This window comes from Panthera leo, chromosome C1, assembly GCF_018350215.1.
Source record: "Panthera leo isolate Ple1 chromosome C1, P.leo_Ple1_pat1.1, whole genome shotgun sequence".
Taxonomy (NCBI): Eukaryota; Metazoa; Chordata; class Mammalia; order Carnivora; family Felidae; genus Panthera; species Panthera leo.
In genome coordinates, this window is record NC_056686.1 from 55,344,064 (window position 1) to 55,370,136 (window position 26,073).

The 26,073-nt window shown below is 41.4% G+C and overlaps 1 protein-coding gene across 1 annotated transcript in view; it reads left to right on the forward strand.

Annotated features, from left to right (window-relative positions):
• Positions 1-26,073, forward strand: part of IL12RB2 (interleukin 12 receptor subunit beta 2) — a 143,370-nt gene that overhangs the window by 52,601 nt on the left and 64,696 nt on the right. The window contains exons 10-15 of the mRNA XM_042952075.1: positions 2,865-3,065; positions 7,064-7,162; positions 7,253-7,411; positions 12,060-12,197; positions 14,948-15,038; positions 17,514-17,613. Coding sequence (XP_042808009.1) covers positions 2,865-3,065; positions 7,064-7,162; positions 7,253-7,411; positions 12,060-12,197; positions 14,948-15,038; positions 17,514-17,613 — 788 coding nt within the window. The remainder of the gene's footprint in view (positions 1-2,864; positions 3,066-7,063; positions 7,163-7,252; positions 7,412-12,059; positions 12,198-14,947; positions 15,039-17,513; positions 17,614-26,073) is intronic.

The following is a 26,073-nucleotide window of genomic DNA, read 5'->3' on the forward strand; positions in this document are numbered from 1 at the left end:
TGACCTGAGCCAAAGTCGGATGCTCAACCAAATGAGCCATCCAGGTGCCCCGGAAGGAGGGGATGCTTAAGTGTGCAGCTAATAAGATTACTAAGTGCAGAGTTCAACAAAGGCAGCAGACAAATTATTAGAACTAATTAGAAACTTTAGCAGTTTACCAGAAATAAGAATGACACACACAAATGGTAGAAAAAGCATTAGAAAATAAGATGTTATTTAAATAGCAGAACACATGTATAAAGTGTCTAGGAATTAGCCTGTAACAAGGAATGCATAAAAACCTTAAGAAGCTATTTTTAAAACTCCATTGAAAGATATAAAAGAGGATCTGGGGCACCTAGGTGGCTCAGTCAGTTAAGCGTCCGACTTCGGCTCAGGTCATGATCTTGCAGTTTGCGAGTTCAAGCTCCATGTCAGGCTCTGTGCTGACAGCTCAGAGCCTGGAACCTGCTTTGGATTCTGTGTCTCCCTCTCTCTGCTCCTCCCCCACTCATGCTCGCTCTCTCTCTCTCTCTCTCTCTCTCTATCAGAAATAAACTTTAAAAAAAAATTTTTACAAAGATATAAAAGAGGATCTGAAAAATTTCAATTAAACAGCATATTTATGAATGGAACAAATTAACATTGGAACACCATCATTTCACCTTGAATTAAACTATAAATTTAACTTAATTCCAATAAAAAATAACAGCTGGAATTTCTGGGGACTCTGATAAACTGATTCAAAAGCTATATGGAAGAATAAAGTGTCATAAATATCCTGGACCACTTTGGAAAATGAAGGGCAAAATGAGGAGGAGAATTTACCAACCAAATAGACATCACAAAGCCTAGTAGTGTGAGCACTGTGTTCTCACAAAGAAGCTGACCCCAGACATAGACCCATTAAATATATGGAACTTGGTGTATGGAACTTAGGGATAGTATCCATTAAATATATGGAACTTAGGGATAGTATCACATTTGGAAAAATTGACTCAAAGTGTGGAAAATATAATAAAATCTATTCCCCTTAATAATTGTATTCCCTTAGCTATATTTGGATTAAAAACTTAAATGTGGCAGGTAAAAACCAGAAGCCAAGAGGAGAAAATGTAATTGAGTATCTTCATGATCCCAAGATGGAAGGATTTCATAAACAAGACTCAAAATGCACAAGCCAGGGGCACCTGGGTTGCTCAATAGATTAAGCATCTAACTCTTGATTTTGGCTCAGGTCATGATCTCCCCATGTCAGGATTCTCCCTCCCTATCTCTCTGCCCCTTCCCCATTCGTGAGCACACTCTCTCCCTCTTTCTTTCTCTCTCACAAATAAACACTTTTTTTAAAAACTGCACAAGCCATAGATAAATTTACCTAAATCAAAGTAAATATTTATGTGCAAACATATCATAAAGTTATCAGAGACTTAAAAAGCTGAAATACATTTCTAGTGTTGAAAGCTCACAAATGATTGATATCTAGAATATAAAACCTATTTCTGTAAATCAGAGAAAAGACAGGAAACTCAACGGAAAAAATGAGTTAAGTATATGAGCAGGGAGTTCACAGAGGGGGAAGTCAGAATGCTAGTAACATATGAAGAAAAGCTCAGCATCATAAGAAATCAGAAAGCAAAAACAAAACCGTAGTTAAAAACTGCTTTGCATCTACCAGATTGGCAAAAATTAGAAAGTCAGAGATACCAAGTATTGGTGGGGAAATAAGAATCCTTACGCTTTGCTTTTCTTTTAAAAAAAAATTTTTAATGTTTATTTTTGAAGGAGAGAGAGACAGAGTATGATTGGCGGAGGTGGGGGTGGGCGCCCAGAGAGAGAAAGGGAGACACAGAATCTGAATCAGGCTCCAGGCTCTGAGCTGTCAGCACAGAGCCCGACGCAGGGCTCGAACCCACAATCTGCAAGATCATGACCTGAGCCCAAGTCAAAGCTCAACTGACTGAGCCACCCAGGCGCCCCTCCTTATGCTTTTCTTGTTGGAGTGTCAACTGATTGGCTATTTTAGAGATCACTCTGGCTGTGTTTAATGAAATAATACACGTATTTATACTTGAGCAGCTCTGTGCAGATATATCCAGAGACACTCTTGGGACAGGGACACATGAGAATATGGAAGAAATGTTCATTGCATCCTTGTTTGTGTTAGCAAACAGCTGGAAGGAACCGCCTGATTGTCGCTTGGACAGAAAAAGATTTGAGGTAGCTGTCAGAAGGAATAAGCTGGATTTACATGTAGCAGCAGGATGGACATATCCCAGAAATATAATATTAAATGGGAAAGAAAAAGTAAGAAAAAGCATTATATTTACTCCCAGCACATTTCATGAAAATACAAAGCACAAACACAAAGCAACACTAATTTTCAAGGATACATAGATACCTAAATAAACATATGGGAGGTAGATTAGAAGGATGCATATTATATTCATTACAGCAGGTACCTTTGGGGAATGGAAGATGAAGAGGAAAATAATAATTACACAGGGTCCTTGCACTGATGCCAATTCAGATTTGTTGAAAACAAATATGAAGTCCTTTTTTTTAAATAAAGTTCATTTTGTTTATTTATTCTGAGGCGAGGGAAATGGGGGAAGGCAGAGAGAGGGGGAGAGAATCCCAACCAGACTCCTCACTGTCAGTGCAGAGCCCGACACAGGGCTCAAACCCACGAACTGTGTAATTATGAGTCCAAATCAAGAGTTGGACGCTTACCCAACTGAGCCACCCAGGCACCCCCCCGCCGCCAAATCTGAAGTTCTTAAAAAGAAATTGTTTTTTTGGAAAACTTTGCTGGGATGAGTTGTTTTTTATATCTTTATCCACCTGTGAATTTGTTTTTGTCCTTCCCCCTTTTCCCCATTAAGAGTTGTTGGCTCCTCGTCAGGTCTCTGCAAACTCAGAGGGCGTGGACAACATGATGGTGACCTGGGAGCCCCCTGGGAAAGCCGCCCCTGCTGTCCAGGAGTATGTGGTGGAATGGAGGGAGCCCCATTCCGGGAGTGACACGCAGCCCCCTCTAAACTGGCTGCGGAGTCCCCCCTACAATGTGTCCGCTTTGATTTCAGGTATTTAATTGTTCACCTTCCTTTTGGAGAGTTACTAAGCTCACATTTTTTGGAGGAAGTCACAGGTGGGAACCCAGAACCTTCTTCAGTTTACAGGCAGCTGCATAAGAGGAATAGTAATGACCTAGGGTCCTTCAGGACAGCACCTCAGAGTATACCACTGCAGGCATAGAATACCAACTGATTGACTAAAATCTCTAGTGTTTATGGAAAATTCACGTGCCTGGCACAAAGCCGTATATGCCAAATGCATCATTGAACCAAACAAACATGGCTGAGAGCTAAGTAGTAATCGGTCAGTGTGATGGGCACCTTTCACTTAGGGGTTTAGGTAATTCTCAGAACAATCTTATGTAGCAACTACTGTAGTCATTGTACAGATGAGGAAACCAGGAGATCTTTCATTACCAATTCTGCTGCATAGTATTTGTGTGATAATAAATCCAGAATTATCTATGTGATAATTAGCATCTCTAGACCCCAAATCCAAATCCGTCAGTAGTTACAATCAAGTGATAGAAGGCATCTGAAAAATATATTAAAATGATTGGACAGAACTTAGTCAATGTCACTTTTAGGAATAAGTTCAGCAGAGTAGCTGAAAGTCCAGGTTCTGTGGGTTTAAGTCCTGGCTCTGTCACTAGGCTGTGTGACCTAGGGCAAATTATTTAACTTCTCTTTATCTCAGTTTCCTTATCTGCAAAATGGGCAAAATAATATTACCTACCCCGTTGGGCTATTGTGAGGACTAACTGAATTGATGTAGAGAAAACATTTTGAATAGTGCCTAACACATTTTAAGTACCTGATAATTTAGCTGTCATTGTTGTTATTATATGTGACAGGGCTAACATTCTTACAGGCTTGCAAGCTCTAAATTCTATAATATTTTTGTTACACCATGGCAACCATTACACCTGTCCAGGAGGATGTACATGCCCTGCTTACGGAGACAAGACAGATGAAATAAGCAGAGCAGAACATGTGACAACACGTGAGCTAGTCATTAACTGTGTGCCTCTTTTATACTGTAGCTGCTCAGATTTCTAGTGAGTTGCATTCAGTTTTAATCACTACATTTAAAGACAATGTTGTCTAGATAACCCAGTGAACATCAAAGGAAGATGAAAACAAGTCATTGGAGGTCTGGAACTTTTAATGTGGGAACCATTTAGCCTGTAGAAGAGAATTCTAGATGGGGGTGGGAGGTTTGATGGCTGTTGCTGGCTTTGATGTATACGTGAGAAAGAGTATGTGTCCTTTGTTGCTCTGGAGAACACAACTAAATCCTCTATGTGGAAATTATAAGGCAGATGTCAGCTCAATTTTGAGAAAGAAATTTCCTTACACATGATGGTCTCTAATAAGACAATTGATTGGCCCTCAGAGTGGTGCATTACCTGTCACTAGAATTGTTGAAATAGGACCAACTTCCCTTTAGGGCTGTTATGCCCATCAAATCAAATGTAACAGTGTAACTCTAAACTGCTACAAAATTGTAAACGCTTACTATAAACTATATTAGGATTTACCTCTGTGGGATACTTTGAGCCCTGTGGTCCCTACAGTTTCTTCCTTTTAGAAATTCTATAATATTACCCAAATACCATAAAAGAGATGACAGGAGAGAATGTTTTTCATATTTAAGATATTAAATTATTTTTAAGCACTTTATAAATACTCATTTGAATGAAATCAGTATGATATTGGGTGAAATAATTTTACTAATTAAAGTTGTTCCCCTGCTTGAAAATATTTGGTTAGCTAGTAGTGTTGATGTTACATTCTGGAAATAAACACTTAACAAATTAAGTAATTCATACTTATGAATTCAATATGGCGCTCTCCAGTCAGTAAGGTGACTCATTGCCTTCGGATCCTTACCAGCCTTTTCTCATCATCTGGCTAGGGCAGAGTTGGGTGTTTTGGAATATATCCTGAAGGTCAGAATACCATCCGGCTCCTAGATTATAGGTTTATGGGCCCAGGCTAGAGACCATCAGCCCTGTCTTGTGTGGGTAAAAATGGTTCTGACCATATAGATCCACTCCTTATATAAATATGTAGATATCTATCTGTAGATGTCTAGAAATACCTTCCCTGAGGCCTAGGCTATTTGGGTCCCTCTTCTGCATGCTCCCACTGGACTTCCTCTATGATCATTCTTCATTACTGATCATTTAATGTTTGTCTTCTCCCAAATTTAATAGGTGAAATTAGCTTTCTGCAAAAAATCCACCATAGCTATAGTTTAAAAACATGGAACGGAGCCTTTGTCCAAGGGTGCCAGGTATATATGTATGCACGGGAGTAGTGGGAAATAGGCCTGGAAGTTGGGGCCAGACTATAGAAAGAAATAAAAAAACTTAGGAATGTGGACTTTGTGCACTGGACAGCAAAACTAAGGAATTTGGAGCTAATGATTAGGGTGTGTTTGTGTAAGAATTAGCCAATAAAACAGGGGTCCTTAAGGTCAGAACCAGGGAACAAGCTTATTAGGGCTCTCCTCTGCATGCAAAGGGAAAAGTCAACTAAGTTATGGATCCACATTTTCTTCCCTCCTCCACTAAGGGTGGGCTATTCACAAAAACAAGCACAGCTTCTGATGCAGCAGTCCCAAAGCCTCTGCCCTGAACTCACATTTTGCACGGCAAAATGCAGTGATACTGTTTGCCTAATGAGCTCTTCTAGAATTCCCGCAGCTATACACAGGCACAGTGGTTGGCCGGATGCTTCCAGGACCAGCGACAGCCGCCAGGCCCTAGCCCCTCCCAGATGAAATATGATTCCTTATTCCTTGTTGCCCTTTTGGCTCCTGGGTCTGCATGCCACTGTGAAGAAGCTTTGGATGACTGGACTAAGCTCACTGTGGCCTTTTCTCTGTATCACCTGGTTTATGAATATGAATGGGAACTCACCATGGCATGAGTTCGGATCTCCTTGTGGTCTCTTCCAACAGTATTGGTTACACATCTGAGGTTTCTGTAGGGCACTTGCTGGAATGTTTAAGGAACAATGGATTTTCATATAAAACACACCTTATTTAGTAAATTATTCTGCGATACAAAATTCCTCTTCCCCCAAAATAAAATGTTAAAATTGTCAGTGTAGAGGATCAGATCTGCGTTAAACAATATGGGAGACAGCCCTTACTCTGACCACATAATCCTATCATTGCCTAGTAGGGATTCGCTCTCTTTTCCCTTTAAATTTCCATTGGGAATTTAAAGATATGTCCTGGGCAGTGTCTATGAGAAGGGCCTTTTCTTTACAGGAAGTAGAATCTAAAATTCATGGAAATAAGGAATTTTGACGGGAAAGAGCAACTCGCCAGCAAACTTCATGACTCACAGAAAATTGCAAAGTGTGGCATTTTAAAAGCTAGGAAGGGGCAGTAATGTTCCTAGGTATCCTCCTCATCTCCAGGCTGTCAAGCAAATGAAATGTGACTGGAGCATAGAGGGGGAGGTGGGGGGGAGGAGGGGAAGGAACAAGGGGTTGGATTACACTGAGCGTGCCCTGGTTAGAATGTGCCATCCCGCTGCCCTGTCAGATCCCCAAAAGCGTCTGTGGAGTTAGAAGAGGGTTCAGGTTCAAAACAACAGTCGCACTTCTCTGCAAATAGCAAATGATTTGCTTGTAGAAGTCAGTGGGTTTTGCGGGGATTTTTTTGTTTTCTGGTTTTTTCCTTGTGAGTTTTGTTTCAAAAGCAGTCTCTGTGGTTATGTTTAAATCTTTGTTGGAAATGGAATAGCTTTTGTTTCCTTAATCATGTTGACCCCGGAAAGAAGCTTCAGGTCTGCCTGTTGGCTCACCTTGAGGTGAACTTGAGAGGTAGGAGCAGTTGCTTCCAGAAGCCAGCAACTTGGCAAACAGGATGCTGAGATTTTGTGACTTAGGTCATCCCTTCACCCTCAGTCCAGAAATTTTTAAATGTCTCCCTTTAGTGACTCACATGTGATGCCAAACCTGTTGTAAGAACTCCCTTTTCCTTGCAGGGAACATAAAACCCTACAGCTGTTATGAAATCTGCGTGTGTGCACTGTCGGGGTACCAGAGAGGATGCAGCTCCATCCGGAGTAACTCTAAGCACAAAGGTGAGCCTTGGAACCTTTTGCCGAATTTTACTTTAGTTCAATAGTTTGGAGTTAAAGGGTGACAAAAGCTTTCTGTGTTCTACTTTGCAGCACCACTGAGTGGCCCCCACATTAATGCCATCTCAGAGGAAAAGGGGAACATTGTAATTTCATGGAACGAAATTCCAGCCCAGGAGCAAATGGGTTGCATCCTCCATTACAGGATATACTGGAAGGAACAGGACTCTAATTCCCAGCCTCAACTTTGTGGTATGTGTGAGGCACAAATGCAGTGGGGCCTTTCTTATTTAGATGTTGGGAAAACACAAGTATGTGCATGTGCATACATACACACAGGTGCTAACACTGTGACTGGCACATAGTAGGTGCTCAGTAAATATTTGTGAAATTAATTGAGTGGAAAAAAATGGAAGATATCTAAACACACACGTACACAGAGTTACTATATGTTATGTGCCAAGCAAATTGAAGAAATGAAGGTAATGGACTAGGCTCTCAAGGAGCTACTCACATGGGGAGATATTTCAAAAAGCAGTAACAGCTGGGGTGCCTGGGTGGCTCAGTTTGTTAAGTGTCCAACTTCAGCTCAGGTCATGATCTCATGGTTTGTGGGTTCAAGCCCCACGTCGGGCTCTATGCTGACAGCTCAGAGCCTGGACCCAGCTTCAGATTCTGTGTCTCCCTCTCTCTCTGCTCCTCCCCCACTCGTGCTCTGTCTCTCTCAAAAATGAATCAGCGTTAAAAAATTTTAAAAAGAAAAAGCAGTAACAGCCCATCAGTACTATTATATAGACCCTTGAGGTGTGTAAGGGATGAGTTAGAACTTCTGAATCCCCCACATTGGCAAACACTATCATAGCATATTATTTTCTCCTTAAAATGGGTAAAATACAATACAGTTAGGTAGCTTCTTATGACCCATAATTATTCTGTAGCCATAAAAATCTAAAGCAATTAAATTCTGGCTAGAACATTATCTCAAATGATTTCATGTCTCATTATGTAGCAGCTCCAAGTCACTTGCCAGGTATGATGTCCTAATCTTTGATTTATTCAGAGTTGTGACGGGTTTTTTTCCTGGCTTGGCCTTCTTTTTATTTCATAAGCAACTGGCTTTCTTTCAGGAGCATTTATCATAAAGAAGCAACATTTTTTAACTAACTTGAGAATAAAGAGAAATAAGGAAGCAATATTTTTATTCCTTCATGAGAGCTGTTAGGTCCAGGAAGAATGTAACCTGAGATGTGGGTGCCAGAGAGCTGCCTGCAAGATTGATTTTTACCTAGAAAACTTTAGAAGTTGGTCCTTTCTCTTGACCTTAGAAAATCTTCAGTATTGCTTTTCTGAAAGTTATGACTTTTAATGCTAGTTAATTTTTATTATGTAAATACAACTTGCACATAGTAAAAGCACTTAAATAGTTCAGAAAGATATAAAAATGTAAATTATCCCTTCCTCCATACTTAGGCTGTTAGCAGTTCTTTACATGCTCTTCCACAAAAAAAAAACCAAAACAGAAAAATTAATGCATATATTTAGGGTAATCATCTGCATTCTGATCTACACTTTGCTTTTACCTCTCAATAATACAGGCTGGACCTCTTTCTGCATCAGTCCATATGGATTTGCCTCATTCTTTTTTAACAGCCCTATAGAATTCCATTATAAGGCCTCACAATCTGTCAGTTAATCCACCACTGATGAACAGCACATATCTTTGAACAGAACCACTTTGGGCCCGTCAGGGTCAGTTATTTCTGAAATGCACCCCAGAACATGACGAATTGATTGACCGCTTCCTGGGCCATTTGGACACCCCCCACTTTGCATTTTAGCAGAATTGACACCAAGACGTCTGTTTACAATCCACATGGTCAGTTGGTTCTTAGAGCTGCTTTTGTACATGTTGAAGAAACTACATATCTTATTTTACCACAAATCTGATGAATCTGAAGTTTATATAAGGGCATTTTAAAATAAATTAAAAGGAGAGGAGGTGCATTGACAGCCTGGAGCCTGATTTGGATTCTCTCTCTCTGCCCTACCCCCACTTGCACTCGTGCTCTCTCTCTCTCTCTCTCTCAAAATAAATAAAAATTAAAAAAAAATTTTTTCTTAAGGAGAGGAGGTGCAGATTCAAAGTCCTATTTCACACCAGTTTAAATTAAGTTTTCCTTTTATTCAGTAAGCATTCATTGATGAATTAGACCTGTCTGTCTTCAGAGAGCTCAATCTACCAAGGGAGGTGGAAAAGCACACAGAGTGATGTAACCGTTGTAATCAAGGACTGACAACTACCTATTGTATTTGGCAACTAGAAATCATTCGCAATGCCACAGGTGCAGTCTCCAGAGAGTGGTAGAGGGCAGTAGGTTGAGGAGGAGGGAGAAAGACACCAGAGAGAGAGGCATTACAAACCGAAGAGGAGGATGGAGAGCCAACGAGGAAGGGGGCCCTGTCCTATATGTCTGGGAGCTGTCCACTGGGCAGCAGCACTGTGGCCACACGCAGAATGCAGTTGGAGCACTCTGCCCTTCCTGAGCAGAGGGGAGGGCTACACCTGAAGCGGAGCATCCGCATTTTAGTGCCTCTCTCAGGTGGTTCCGGTTCACAGCCACTCCTCTGAAAATGTGTTGATGCTGCCATGTGCACCAATAGCACATTTCTCTACTGGCACACATGTTGGGTTTTGTTACTACTTGGCTGTTTTTGTCAACAGACTCTGAGCATCATGAAGGAGGAGGCCAGGGCAATTTGCTCACCATTGTCTCCGCGTACCAGGCATACAGGAGTGAATACTGCCCTACTCTTTGTTACACCAATGTAGATTGTTAGGTAATAACTAGTTTCCAGTAACAATGCGGCTGTTTTGTCTGGTACCACTTGACTTTCTTACCTGCAGCCTTTCAAATGATTGGCAACTATCCCATCTTCCTAAACTGGTGCCGCCTCATTTAACCACCCTGAGCCTCAAGTTTCAGCCCCCCAAGGATTGAATGCCCACCTTTATCTCTGCTGGTGATCACAGCCCAGACCAGGCAGCAGAACCGGAATTTCCTGCATGACTTCTTTCTCCCATTACTCAACCAAGTCTGTTTTGCTAGCCAAACTGAGGGAGCCATCACCCTCCTCACTGCTCCCTCCATAGAGTTTCTGTTTTTATTCTCCAAGTATACATATGTGTGTGTGTTTGTGTATAAACTTTTTTGGCCCAGCAAACCGTTCAAGACCCTTCCCTTCTGTTCTGAGGTCTCATTTCACTCTGAGTTAAGGGTGCCTTCACACGGTCGGATGGTTGACTCTGATGCTCGCTGATGCTTTGCTGCAGCAAGATGAGAGAAGGTCTCTCCAAAATTAATTTTTTAATCCTCTGCCGTAGGAATAAAGACAGAGTTTTTTTAGTTTAATCACATAGTTTAAGTCTGTGCGAATTCATCAGGTTAGAGTAGGCTTGGAAATTTTCCACATGGTACTTTTTCTCAACAGGATGTTGAATATAGGGGTACCTAGGTGGTTCAGTGAAGTGTCTGACTTCCACTCAGGTCATGATCTCACAGTTTGTGGGTTTGAGCCCCACATCGGGCTCTCTGCTGATAGCTCAGAGCCTGGAGCCTGCTTTGGATTCTGTGTCTCCCTCTCTTTGCCCCCCCCCGGCCCCCCACATGCTGTCTCTCAATAAATAAACATTTAAAAAATTAAATTTAAAAAAAGGATGTTGAATATAGAAATTGCTCTGATAGTCACAGCTGTTAAGTGATGTGCTTAGGCCCCTTTGGATGGATATTACAGGACTCCTTGCTGGTCACCCATAGTAATCAGGGGTGGGGGGAGTTAAGGGCTCTCTCTGTTTTCTCCACTAGCTGGTGAACTCTTTGAGGCAGATTCTGTGCCTTTGTATACTTGGTGACTTATCCAGAGCACAAGCTCAATAAATATTTGTGACTGTGGAAATAAATTTAGCAAACAGGAGCATTGTCTGACCTGCCCTGGGGTTTTTGAGCTGGTAACTGAAGTTGAGGCTGAAAAGTGCTGGGTTCAAGTTTCCACTTTGATCACCCACACAGGTGCATGTCAGCTGAGGGAGCCAGCAGGTTACTCCTGCCAAAGTTCTGCCCTTGATCTTCTAGTCTTCCTGCCTCGCAGCCCTAGCTTTTGAGAAGTCAGTCCAAACCTTACACCCAGCAGATCACTGGAAAAGAAGATTGCCTATGTACTACAGAAGGGAAAAAACATCAGCGTGTTGCTCAAAAAACCCAAAATCTTCCCTGCTGAGACTCTGCAGGGGTGTTGAGAGTGTAAGGGACTGATAACCTAGTTAAACTGCCAAATAAATCCAATGTATGTGCCACTGATCTCAATTTTAGATTTTATGTCAGATTGAAGCAGATCATCATGTTAAACTCATTAAGACCAGTATCTAGAACCTACCCCAAAAAAACAGAAAATCAAAATTAATGTTAAATGTCTATTTCATTAATTGCCTAACTTAGCTTTCTTAAAAATTCCACTGAAAACAATTGGTGTATTTAATTTCCTCCCCAAGAGTTCTCAAATATATCTAATAAATGTTGTAAACAGTATAGTCATAGGAAATAAAAGGAATTACTACAGCTGAGTAATTTCAAAGCAGAATGATGAAAGTTCTTTCAAAAGATTTTGCCACAGAAAATTATTTTGGTATGTTGTAGAGTGAGACCTCCGTAAATGACAGTGTCTAGGGCCTAGTAAAATATTAAGTACTAATGAATTAGTAGTTTTAAAAAATTAGTTTTAAAACAGCAGTGTGCTTTTCTCTTTCAAATTAAAACATTAACAACAACGAAAATAAGTAAAAGCCCACATTCAAATAGTTCCTGTAACATGTGCCTTTCTTCTTTTATCTTTATCCTCCCTTCAGAAATTCCCTATAGGGTATCCCCAAATTCACATTCAATAGACAGCCTGCAGCCCGGAGTAACATATGTCCTGTGGATAACAGCTCTGACAGCTGCTGGTGAAAGCCCCCCAGGAAACAAGAGGGAATTTCATCTGCAAGGTAGGAAACAACTTTAAAGATGGCACAGCCACCCTGGATTCCTACCTAGGTGTATACTCCCACTATGTTTGGCATGGAGATTATCAGATTTTCTTTAATTCATTAATTACTTTCTTGCTGCTCCATCTTTGCACTTGCTGTTTCCTTTAGCTGGACTGCCCTACCACTGCTTAGAGAAAGTATCTACTTATTTTTCAAAACTCAGCCAAAGTGTTTCCTCCTCCAGGAAGCCTTCCCAAGTGCACCTCCGTAATTCCTCCATAATGCACTACATTTGACCCCTCTTCAAAACACTGAATCCAGTAGGCAGGAACTGGGATCTGTTTATCTTCAAGGTCTGGTTCGGTGCCGGGGACATAGTACTTGTTCACTAAATATCTGTTCAGTGACCAATGAGAATAATCTCAACAATAACAATGGCAGCTATTGCCTATCAGGTAGTTACTATGCACCAGTCGTTGTGTTCAGTGCTTTGCACACTGTATTGGTTTGCTGGGGCTCTTGTAACAAAGTGCCACAAACTGTGTGGCTTTAACAACAGAAGTTTATTTTCTCACAGTTCTGGAAGCTGGAAGTCTTGAGTTCAAGGTATCAGCGGGCTTGTTTTCTTCTGAGGACTATAAGAGAATCAGTTCCCTGCTTCTCTCGTCTGGTGGCAATCTTTGGTGTTCTTTGGCTTATAGATCTCTGCTTTCATCTTCACATGGAGTTTTCCTTGTGTGTGTCTCTTTGTTCAAATTTCCTCATTTTTAAGGACACTGATCATGGTGGATTAGGGCTACTTATACCAGTTTGACCTCATCTTAACTAATTACATCTGCAATGATCCTGTTTCATAATATGGTCACTTTCTGAGGTCCTGGAGGTTAGGACTTCGGTGTATGGATTTTTGGGGTAAAAGGACACATTTCACCCTTCATAACACGTACTTTTACTCATTGAATCCTGACCTCAACCACGCAAGGTGCCTGCTTTACACTGTTGTACCTGGTCACATAGTATCAGGCACTCAATTCAAAATGAATAAAGGAACAAGGGATTAGGATGCCTTTTTACAAGGTCCAGAATGTACAGAAAGATTACCCAAAGTCATGGAAGTGTCAAGTGGCAGAACTACAAATCAAACTCAGATTTAGTTACTTGAGTTAAATTTGAGTGACCTAGCGAACATGGGCTTCTCTCCACTGGCTAAATTGTGCTGTTCTCTCTGGCAGCACGTGCCTGCATCTTGCTCCAAGCATGAAACAAGCTGTTCTTGCTTTGCAACATGGAGTATCAGGTTGATCATTTAGGACTTTGTTGTTCTATGCCCGGTACTTCTCCACTGGGAAAGTTGACAAACCCTCTTCTCATCTTCTAGCACGCTAGCACCAAAGTTAACTTGTGAGCAATTAATCAATTAACAACTCAGCATCTTTCTACCTGTGGTACTCCATACTTGCCCCATCTGCCCAGGAAGGAAGACAGATGCTAAAGAAATGTCAGATTGTGCTGATTGCGTGGGGTGGTAACAAAACTGCATCAACACCCCGTTCAGCCCTGGTGACACGCCTCTCTAGTCCCTCCCTGCTCACGCTCCTCCTGAACCTGTCCTGCCCTCTACCAGAAGAATCTTTCTGCAAGATACCTTGCTCCATGTTGACATCCCACCTCCATCGCAGCCCATCAGTGGGTCCCCAGGGACCTTCAAGCTAGAATTCAAACTGCTTCGTCACCAAGCCCCACATGATCTGCTCCTGTTCACCCATCTAGCTTCGCCCTCTACCACACGCTCATCTTTCGTACTTGAAAGTGTGACGAGACTACCTGGAGTTGCCTGAAGGTTCCATGCCTTTGTATAGTTCTGTCTAGTCTGCTTCCCTAACTTGACTGCTTTGCTGGCTCCACCCTCCAAACCTGAACTTTTGACATCATGCCTTTTGGGACAACATCCTGGGCTGCCCTTGGGATTATTTCCCATGCTGTTCCCTGCTACACTGCCTTGTACATGCCTTTTGTAAAAATGCATATCCCATGGCATCATGATTTATTTACATGTTTACGCATCTGTCTCCTGGACTAGATTAATGATTTAAGACAACAGAGCCCATGTCCTCCTCATCTTTGTATCCCAGCACCTAAAAGCTCCTGATACATGGTTAATAATAATGAATGAATAATAATTATAATTATAATAATATACTACTAATAATAAATGGATGAATTAATGAAGAATCCCAACACATAGCAAAATACATCTTCATAGCAAGGAATCCAAACAATTTCAAAGACCCTAGTTAGAAGGCTTATCCAGTGGTTTGTTAAAATCAGTAATACCATTTCTCAAGGGCTTCCTATGTTCAGATGCATTGCCATGTGCTTTATATACACCATCTCTAATCTTCACAACAACCTGCAGGGCAGATGTCATCATTCACCTTTTGTAGATCAGGAATCTGGAGTCCATTGATCACATATCAGTCAGTGGAAAGTCAGGATTAGAATTCAGGGCTCCCAGTTCACAGCCAGTGCTTGGAACACCACACTCCCTTTCCTTCTGCCCCTGTTAGAGGAAGGAGCCCCTTCCTTAGAACCATAGAACTGGATCCCTTAGGGCCCTTCTCCCTAGCTGAAAGAACAAAAACAAGTTGGCCTTTTTCCTGAGCCCATCTAGCTAGCCAGTAGCTGTGGGTAGGTGCCAGAGGGTTCATGCAAGTATTTTAAGATGTTCATTGAAGATAACTCAGTCACAGGATTTGCTAACTTTTCAGGTAAAGCCAATTGGAGTGTGTTTGTGGCACCAAGCATTTGCGTTGCTGTCGTCATAGTGGGCATTTTCTCAACGCGTTACTTCCGGCAAAAGTGAGTTGATTATATTTTCCAATTTCAGCAATGTGATGTTTTAAAATGACAATAGCTGTTGCCACTATGCGTCAAAGAAACGGACGTTCTCATACATTGCTGGTAGCAGACTAAATTTATTCAACTTTCTTGGACAACAGTATTATGTTAAAATTTTTTTTAAAGTTTTAAAATAGACCTATGACCTATCAATTCCTAACTGGAAATTTAGTCTAAGTATATACAGATATTTAATGGCAAATACGTTCACTGAAGTATTGTTCGTTGAAGGAAAATATGAAATAACCTAAATGTCCAGTGATATGGGGTTGTTTTACTACATCACAATATATCTCATGCTGTATAGCATATTATATCCATTAAAGACAGAAAATAAAATGGTATATCTGCAATATTACATTTTACAAAGGTTGCAAAGCAGTATGTACTTTAAAAAGTACATGTACACATGCATACCTATATCTAAGACAGACCATTTAGCATTAAATTTGGTTCTATATACCAAATAATAGGACTTAAACTAGCTAGCCCTGGACTTTCTCGCCCAGGTTAAGGAAGTAAATTCAGGTTAAGGGCTGGTGTGGTAGCTCTATAGTCACCAGGCATCTAGGCTCTTTTGATCTTTTTGTGCCATTATCTGGACTTGGCTTCCACAAGCTCATTCCATGGTCCAATGACTGCAGGAACTATAGCCATCATGCCTGCATTCTACAACTATAGGGAGAAAGAAGCAAGGTACCCATTATTTCCCTTTTCAGGAGCTTTTACATGAAGAAGTCAGACATGATACTTCTGGTTACACATTGGCCAGAACTGGAGCAAGGGAGATTTAAAATTGCGGTCCTACAGCTGGGCTTGTTGTCACCCCAGTAAATCAGGGTCCTTTTCCTAAGGAAGAGGATGAGGGAGTATTGGGTAGTGATTAACGCTCTCTACCCCAAGGATATGCACCAAAATATTAATGAATGGTAGTTTACCAGGATATAGAATAATGGGATTTTAGTTCTATTTATTTTCTACAATTTCTTTAGGCATTATTTTGTAAAGAGAATTTTTTAGAGTTATTCGATAAAGAGTTTTCTTCAAATGTTGTGTAAAGTAAGAGAAGAGGTCAAAATGAAACTAGCTCAAAGTCATTCTATTAGCCATTGAACTTATCTGAAAGGCTTTACATTTATTGAAGCTCTCATATGTGATAGATACTTCAAAGCAGAGCTCTCTTTAGGTAGACTTTGAAAAAGTTGAATTCAAATAGAATCAAGTAGGATCACATTCATCCTCTTCAGGGAAATATTACCAGTTAGGGTGAAAGCTTTTTTTGTTAAAAGAAAACAAACACCCCCAGATATATGGCTTTAAAAATAGTTTATTTCTCTCCCACATAATAGTCCTGAAGTAAGTCATCCAGGTCGGTTGGCAGCCATGCTCCACACAGTCATTAGGGACCCCGTTGTCTTCTGCTTTAGTGGCTGAGCATCCCTTGGACATTGTCCTCATCTGTATGATCTGTACTGGGTCACAGGTACCTCTGCTCACAGTTGTTCGGAGAGAAACCAGTCACACAGACACATCACTTGCTTCAAAGGGCTAAACATCCCGAAAGCTTTCCATTCTTATTAAATATCAAAGCTTATTAAAGCCAGTTCTTCAAAAATGTTTCATATTCGCTTTGAATTTTTAAAAAATAAAACATTTAACTCACATGCATTTATTAGAAACATTTTTAGGACTTTTTTCCTTTCATGTCATAAAAGTAATATAAACACATTTTAAGGTATTTTTTAAAAACCAGAGGATAAAGAAAAAAAGACCCATAGTTCTTCTGATCATCAAGTACAACTACTGTTAACAGTTTGGATATTTCCATATGGTATTTTTTTCCTAGGCATTTTTTTCCTAGGCATTTTTTAACATTGTTATTGTTCCTGTTTTGTTCTTTGTTGTGGTGGTTTTTGTTTTTGTTTTTTTTTCCCTTTTTTCCTTTTAGCATAATACTTTACCTGTTATTACAAACTTTAAAAAATTTTTTTTAGATTTACATCCAAGTTAGTTAGCATATAACAAACTCTTTATAAACATTTTAAACTAAATAGTAAGTTCTCCACAGGTGGGAACCATGTCTTCTTGTTTGTTTTTTCATCCCCAGGATATGGCATGTGCTCATCATACATTAGGGGTTCAGTCGGTGCTTGTTGAATGAATGCATGGCTGGACAGTGACAGCTAAACATTTGTTGAGTAAAAGTTCCATAATTTATTTAGCAAACCCCAAATGGTTGCATTATGACTATCATCTATCTGAACTTCAGAGAAAACTAGTCTAGCCTTGGATGATGCATCATCTTTCTCCTTCAGTGTTTTTTATTTTATTCATTTGCACACTCCTACCGTGAAATCACCACACTAAGAACCGATGCTTCCATGACATTGTGTGTGTGCATGCTTAACCAGATGTCATTGTTTTCTTTATCTGTAGGGTATTTGTTCTCCTTTCAGCCCTCAGACCTCAGTGGTGTAGTAAAGAAATTCCAGACCCAGCCAATAGTACTTGGGCCAAGAAATACCCCACTGTGGAGGTAAGGTTATAATGCCTTAGTGGTGAATTGATAGAATTCCAGTGATCTAAGTTTCCCATTAGAGTTATCAGGAGACCTAGGTGCTCATTAGTCCCTATGGATAAGCTGAAGCCCCTAGTGCTAGGTTACCAACTGAGTCAACACTCCCATACACAGGAATTTTCTGAAGCTTATGCCCAAAAGACTAAAAGACCCATAGCTTTTCATTCCTCTCTATGCCATAGGTTCCCTCCTCACCTCCTCACCTCAATTCTTCAAAAGACATAAAAAAGCAAGTATTTTTGCCATTTGCTGAGCACTAGCCTGACTCATCCAAATTTAAGAGAACTGAAGCTTTACTGTGACATTTCCTGTCCTGGGCATTGAACAGATAAATAGAGCTCAGACTATTTTGGCATTGGCAGGAAGCCAGTCATTCCATTGTGCAAGGAGAAGGTTTTAAAGGAGAGGTTGCTCTGCTGGCAGATGGGAGAATGGAGAGTAAAGGATGGGAAGGGCATTGCCGCACAGCCCGAGGTGGTGAGAACAGCTCACGGGGGGCAAGCTGGTCATCTTGGGTGAGGGGTCTGGGAGTTGGAGGCATCTGGACATGGAGCAACACTGTGCATTTAAGGGGAGCCAATGGGACAAAGGCAGGATGCCAATATTCTTCCCGTTGCCCAGGACCTTGCAGCCCCACACTCTATTTCTCACACTTGCTAGACATTCTCCTCCAGGATTCTTCTCCTCAGTTATGCAGTAAATTCTCTCATCCACACCCTTCCTCAGGCAAGAAGGTAGTGGTACCAGCCGCTGCTCAGGGAAAGAGCAGGTTTCAGCCGTGTCTGTCTCAGTGGGAATTGAGGTCACTGCAATTAGTGCCTTTGAAATAAAGTTTGGGTGCAGACCCACCTCGCCACTCACCATGTGGATGGCCCTTGGGCAACCTGCCTGATGATCTGAGCCCAAGTTTCATCCTCTGTAAAACAGGAATTGATAATATCTCCCATGTATACTGTTTGTGAGGATTGAGTAAGATGCCATGTAAAGCACATGCATCATACAAGGCAAAGATCCTTCACTTTATTTCCGGAAAGACTCACACTTGACATCTCCTTTCACTGTTGAGGGATTTTGTCTCTGTTAAGTTACATTAACAAGAACAATAATAATAATAGTAGCTTTTATATATGTGCACATATGATTATATATTTATTTTATATATATTATATACAGGATACATAATTACATATAATATAGTATATAACTATATTATTAAATAATATATTCAGGGGCGCCTGGGTGGCTCAGTCAGTTAAGTAACTGACTCTTGATTTCAGCTCAGGTCATGACTCGAATTCATGAGATCGAGCCCCGTATCAGACTCACACCGGCCATGGAGCCTCCCTGAGATTCTCTCTCTCCCTCTGCCCTTCCCCCACTTGCACACATGCACTCTGTCTCTCAAAAAAATAATATATTCATGTTTATATATACAGGCACATGCCAGATTTATTGCAGATTTGGTTTCAAACCACAATAAAGCAAATACTGCAATAAAGGTAAATGACTTTTTGGGTTTCCTAGTAAAGTTATGTTTTTACTATACTGTAGGTCTATTAAGTGTGCAATGCACTGTCTAAAAACATAACGTATATACCTTAATTTAAAAACACTTTATTACTAAAAAATGCTAATCCTCATCTGAGCTTTCAGCAAGTCATAATCACTCAACACAAATCACCAAAACAAATAATGAAGAAGTTTGAAATGTTCCAAGAATTACCAAAATATGACAGAAACACAAAGTGAGCAAATGCTGTTGGAAATATTATGCCAGTAGACTTTTTTGAAGCAGGATTGCCACAAACCTTCATTTTGTAAAAAAACAAAACAAAACAAAACACAGTATCCAAAGTGCAATAAAGCCAAGCACAATGAGTTATATCTATAATATATATTATATATATATACATATACATATATATATATAAAACTTTTATATGCCAGCCACTCAAAAAAACCTTTCTCAAGCATTAAAATCTAATCCATACAACAGCTTTATGAGGCTGTACTATTGTTATGCCCATTTTTCAGATGAGAAAACTGAGGCACTGAGGACTAAGTAACTTGCCTAACGCTAGCCAGCTAAAATGGTGGATCCTGGATTCACATACAAGTAGAATGTGCCATCTGCCTTTGTATTATAGGCTCTAAAAGATCTTTAAGCATAGGGTGAGCGGAGTATTTCTAGTAGTCAACACCTCTGAGCTGAACAGACTAACTGAAGAGGTATTCACACACTGGGCCCTCACTTGGTGGCAATCTTGCAATGATCTATGGTCATGCACTCAATAAGGACACCAATGCTAGTGTCAGAGGGGATTCAAGTACCAGGAGCTGAGTCAGCTGAGCTTTAAGATCCCTGTCTTCCAATGCTGACATTCCACAGTCCCAAGTCCTAAGAGCCTGAAATAGCACAGTGGGAAGCAGCTCTGGGTCAGTCCCGGACACCTGGCTCCCAAACTTGTAGCTTTGGCGTCATGGTCTCTGTTTGCCTGTTTGAGCATGAGGGGATACAGAGGCAGACAAGGCCTATGAAGGGCCCATAAAAACCTAGAAGAAATGCTGAGAAAGACATACAAAGGATTAGAGACAGTAACAAGGAAAAAGATAGAAGAAATTGCCATACATAGGCCTGAAGTTCATTGTAGCATTATAAATAGAAGCCAAAAAATTGGGCATAATGGAACCTGCCACCAGGGGAGCAGGTTAAACATGTGGGTACATCCATACAACAGGATATTATGCAACTACTGAAAAAAAAAAAAAAAGATCTATAATGTGTCTAAAAGTCCCTAAGACACCTAAAGGTAAAAAAAAAAAAAAAAAAAAAAAAGTTTGTAACGGCTGTCTAAAGTGGGTTTCATTTGTATAAAGAGAGAAATTTTATATACACTCAACTCCAGCAATGTATAGGATATTTCTCGGAAGCCTACATAGGAAACTGATAATGTTGGTTGGCTTTGGGTAGTGACTTGGAGATAAGAGGGCCACTTAATTTGCATTACAGAGTCTTTCATTACAAAATGATGTGCATATATAGGTCTTTTGCAGAACAAAAAAACAAAAACAAAAAAAAACCCCAGTAAATTAGAAAATAAAATTTAGCTTAAACATGGTATCTGTGGTGATGGCCTTGAGGCAGCCTCAGAACCCCATGTCACTTGACCCTTGAAGTGGGCACACTGCTTCTAAAGACCCTTCTCTCCCGTTAGAGGCTGAGGCAGACATCAGAAGCACAACAGTCTGTCTTTCACCTCCAACAAAATTCTCAGGCCTTAGATCCCTGTACTACTTCTTAAGATGTGGCTAAAAAACAGGTCTTTAAGCTCTGGAGGAAAAGGCCAAATCATAAAGGCAACCACTAGGATGTTCTCCATTTTGAGCCTGTAGAAGCTAAACAATGCCCTTGAGATACCTGAGGACTTGCCCTAGGACATGTTACCCAGAGAGCCTGCTTTGTACACACTCTGAGGAGCAGGCTCTACCAATATGGCCAAAGTCTTCAAGAAGGCAGAGCAAATGCCCCACTTATGGAAAAAATAAGCCATTTCTGACCCCGTATAGTCCCTCCCACATCTGGGGTAACCGTGCTTTGGCAGCCAAAGCAGAGAAAATGGCAGCTGTGCTTCCCAGAGCTAAAGGCCATCTTCCAAGCCAGACTGTTGTGCCAGGGCCAGTTTGAGTAACCATCAGAAAAGAATACTTCCCCCCACGCCCACCCCCCAAAAAACCCCACACACGCACTTACCCTCTAGCTTGTCAGTGTCCTTTGTGGAAGTCTGTCCTGAGACCTCACCATCATTCACTTTTGGATGCTTGTCATGCTCAAGGAAAGGAAGGGGACATCAGAAGCAAGTCCAGACCAAAAACCACTCTTGCACAACTTGGCATTTGACAGATGAGGGAACAAAAAGCCAGAGAGGTTGATGGAGATTTCCCAGGCTATTGAATATCAGAGTTGGGAGTAATCCTCAGGGTTTTCCCTGTCATCCTACTCTTCCCTTCAGGCATGAAAGATCTCTATTTGCAGATGGCTTACGGACATGTGAAAAACAAAAAAAAATTTGACCGTATAAAACATCATGTACAAAGAAGGCCTTCATGAAAGAGGAAGGCATCAAGCAGAAAAAGGTGCAGAAAACAGGAGGGTGGGAGGCTAGCAGTGGAAGCCCAAGTGTGTTGGTGGCTTAGTAATGTGCTTAGTAAGACCAGGACGGTGTGCCTGAAAGTTTTTGAATGGAAATATGGGGAGGTAGAGGAAGGTGCAGGAACCTGACTGCCAAACTACAGGCTGGGAAGCTTCACTATGTAAGTCTGAGCTGTTAAAGGCTTTGGAACTCTGCTTTAAAAAGATCAAGCAGTGTGAAAGATAGTTTTGAGGGTATAAGTAGAGTCCAATGAAGCCCAGAAAGAGAAATGTTAACAGAGTGGTTGGACCTGGAGGACTCAGGAATCTGTAGTAAGTTTAGAAAGGAAAGAGACTGGACATTGAAGAACTGGTAACTGAAGTGATGCTGACCAAGATAAGAGTAGAAAAAATTAGCTATAGGGGAAAAAAAGATGAAAATTTTTTCCAAAAGTTACTCCAGAAGGTCTTTCTTAAGAGAACTGAGATTATTACCCTGGACCATTTAGTTGTATCAAAGCTCAAACTCATTAGCATCCCTTAAAATTCTCTTCATCATGTGACCTTGTATTTCCAAAGCTTATGTTTACCTGTCAAAAGAGAGAACTAGCATGTTCCAGAATAGACCAGTCCTCCTTGCCCACCACCTTCCTACCTGGAAAGTCTCTCTCAAGATTCAGCTCTAGTGTGACTTTTAAAGTCCTCCCTGCCTCCTCCCCCAGACGGAGGCAAGTTCAGCCTTCCCTTGGCACCCACCATGCTCTCTGTCCTAAGAAATAGCTAGTACAGTTGGACTCCTCAGAAGTAGTCTGGTTGAAGGTTAAGTTTGGTAGGTAATCACTCATTGGCAGGGGTTGAGAAGTCCATGGCTCCTGTCTGCTCCCCGACGATGTTAACTGTTTCACTCCTGCCACAAAGTCAAGGTCCCACGATGTCCCACCTAGAACCAATCAGGCGATGCAGGCTGCAAGGCCTTTCAGAACCCTGAAGTCAGTTGTCAAAGGATACTTCTGTAACAGAGCTGTATTATTAGCCTGTTCCTCCCCTTTCTCAGAAGATGCAGCTACCCTTGGACAGGCTCCTGACAGACTGGCCCACTCCTGAAGAACCTGAGCCTCTGGTTATCAGTGAAGTCCTGCATCAAGTGACCCCAGTCTTCAGACATCCTCATCACCCCCACTGGCCAGACAAGGGACAAGAAATCCAAGGTCACTATACCTCTGAGGAAGACACAGGATATAGTGCCTCAAGCCTACCACCTCCCAAAGCTCTCATAGCAGAGACAGGACTAGTGGATCTGTACAAGATGTTGGGGAGCAGGAGCCCTGACTCAAAGCCAGGACACCTAGCTGGCCCTGTGACAGTACTCCCAGTGGACTACCTTCCCACCCATGAGGGATACTTACCCTCCAACATAGAGTATCTTCCTTCACATGAAGCTCCTATAACTGATCCTCTGGAAGAACTAAAGCCTCAGCACATCTCTCTTTCCATTTTCCCCTCAAGTTCTCTTCACCCACTCACCTTCTCCTGTGATAAGAAGCTGACTCTGGATCGGTTAAAGATGGGGTGCAGCTCCCTCATGCTGTGAGTGGTGAAGCTCGGAAAGTCCATGTGCTCCCAGCCCCCAATGTGTCTCTCATCCCCAGCCCACACTGCTCCAGTGGTCATCACCTCTGGGGTGCTGCTATCAGGTCTGTTTCCAAATAGAGGGCAAACAAAAAGCCCAGGGTTTGTCTTGGGAACTGAGAATTGGCTGTAACCCAGATGCCTGTCTTGCCTTCTCCAGAGCCTTAGGACTATAGTTAACCCTTGAACAGTGTGAGGGTTAGGGGCACAGGCTTAAATCTGCATAACTTGTGACTCCTCAGAAAATTAACCATTGTTCGCTTTTTGACCACTCTTACTGGTAACATAAACACTTATTTTGTAGATGTATTTTATATACTGTATTCTTGAAGCTAGAGAAAAAAAATGTTAAGAAAATCGTAAGGAAAAAGATTTATAGTACTGTATTTATTGAAGAAAATCCACCTAAGTAGACCCACACAGTTCAAACTTGTGTTATCCAAGATTCAATGGTACACCGTGTGTACCTAGAGACTCCAATCTGGGTTCCCACAACTTTCTTTGCCAGGTTGGCCAGTAAAGGGAAAGGAGAGAATGGAAACCAAGGCTCTTACTAGCAAGGGCTAAGAATCCAAGCTTTATAAAGCTGCTACTCCATACCAAGTCATACACCTAGATCAGAAGCATCCAATAGGCCTAAGGCAGAAATGTTCTCTACATTTCTTTACTGTTCGCTGCAGTAGATATGAACCACATTGGCTCTTGACCACTTTGGAATGTCTAGTACGACTGAGAAGTGAATTTTGATTGTAATTAGTCACATATAGGAGGGTACAGGTCTAAATTACGGATCCACCAGTAAGAATTACAATGAGTCTTCAAAACAGATCAACCCAGTTTTACAGAGGAGGATGTAAAAGATCGTGGTGAACATCAGTATTACAAGAGCTCCCAAATGGTCATGACTGTTCTTATTTGTGAAAGCCTGTACAAATACACCTTTTTCCTATTGTTTTATTCTGTCTTCACCCTCTTTCAGTGAATCAAGAACAACTTACTGGTGGAAAGTTCCTGTAAACCCACAATATGACCTTGGGAAAACAGCTTCCCCCCTCTGAAATCCAATGTTTTGGAAAGGAGTGGGCCCAAGGCTTTCTGACACCTTGTTTCCTCTTCTTTCTGCTGTAGCAGCTGTTGCCTTCAGGATCAGGGCTATCTCAGGGTCTAATGGTTGCACTTATGTCAACCCTTTCTCCCCAAGGCATCCTGCTTTTCCTTCCTCAGGAAGACAGAACTGATGCTGAACTGAGCCTAGGAGGTAATTCTTTTTCCCAGCATGAACTTGGAACATGATACATGTTGTATTCACTTAAAGCTGTGGCCGCTGGCTTGTCACCTTCCCCACCCCATCACTGCTTCTATCCCTTCACTGTAAGCCCTTCTGCTAAGCTGGTAAGGGAAGTCTTTCCAAAATGCTAATAGTACCCTTTCCAAAGTAACAGGATGAAAAGTCCAAGAAACCTTCTTAAATCCCTGTCAAGCTCAGGGCCTACACCCCAGCCTGATCCCAAACCAAACACTGGCACTGAGACAGCTTTGGTTTACCAAATGTCCCTCAGAGCTCTAGGAACTCAAGTGATGAACATTTGCTCTGCTTGTTCATGTTTAATTCTTTATGCTTCCTGCCATTCCAGATTTAATACAGTTCTTTCAGGCTTTCTTTGAGAAGCTTAGTAAGTTCCATCCCTATTCTACTCTATTTAGGTGCTGCTCAGCACCGCCACACATGGTTTCTTGAATCGCAGCAGCTTCAGCGTTTGTCTATACCCAAGATGCAGTGCCCCTTGTTTGACTGTTTACAGTGTGTCGTAACAGACAAGGCCACCTCCTCAGAAGCAGGCTAACCTGTCACCTCTTGACAATGGGAGCCAACTTCTCTTGTGGCAATACCTGCTTTACCTAGCTCTGATTTTTCTTTTGCTGGCCTGATACCCATCTTAGTCATTCTTCCCCTCTCCACTCGGCCCAACACCCAACTCCCAGTCTCCCTATTACCCCTCTAGACCCTTTCCCTTTCCCAAGTGATACTGCAGTTATGTGTGTTCCTAGAAAGTAAAAATAAAGAATTTACTGGACTGTAAATAACTTGAAGGCAGGAACGATCTGCTTCCCTCACACCATACCTGGTTCACAATAGGCTATCAGTAAAATTAAGGAGCCATCACCTACCACTGTTTTCACCTTGTTCCTTCTGTTCCAGAAGCCAATCTAGCTGTGCCTGCTTCCTTTTATTGGGACACTTGAGTTTGTATTTGTTCTTCATTCCCAACATTCTACCCTACTGTTCACTGACAGCATTGCTATATAATACATGTAGCAGTGGTTCTTATTTTAAAGACCTATTTGAGCATGCCTTTGGCTGCTCACTCTGCCAGATAAAATATCCTCTTTCCATGAATGACAATATCCTCTTTCCATGAATGACAGAGGATGGGTAACCCTGTTCTGCCTTTGCCAAGTAGTTTTTGATTACAATCCCCTCATCCTGCAGATGCAGTCAAAATACCAAATTGGGCTGCCTCCTTTAACCAGGACTAGGTGGAACTCATAAATATTCATACATATTCATACACCCAACTTTCATTACACAGGAAAATTAGCTATGATTTTAATCCTCACGCCTTCCATACATCCCAAAGCCAACACGGAAATCTCTGCTC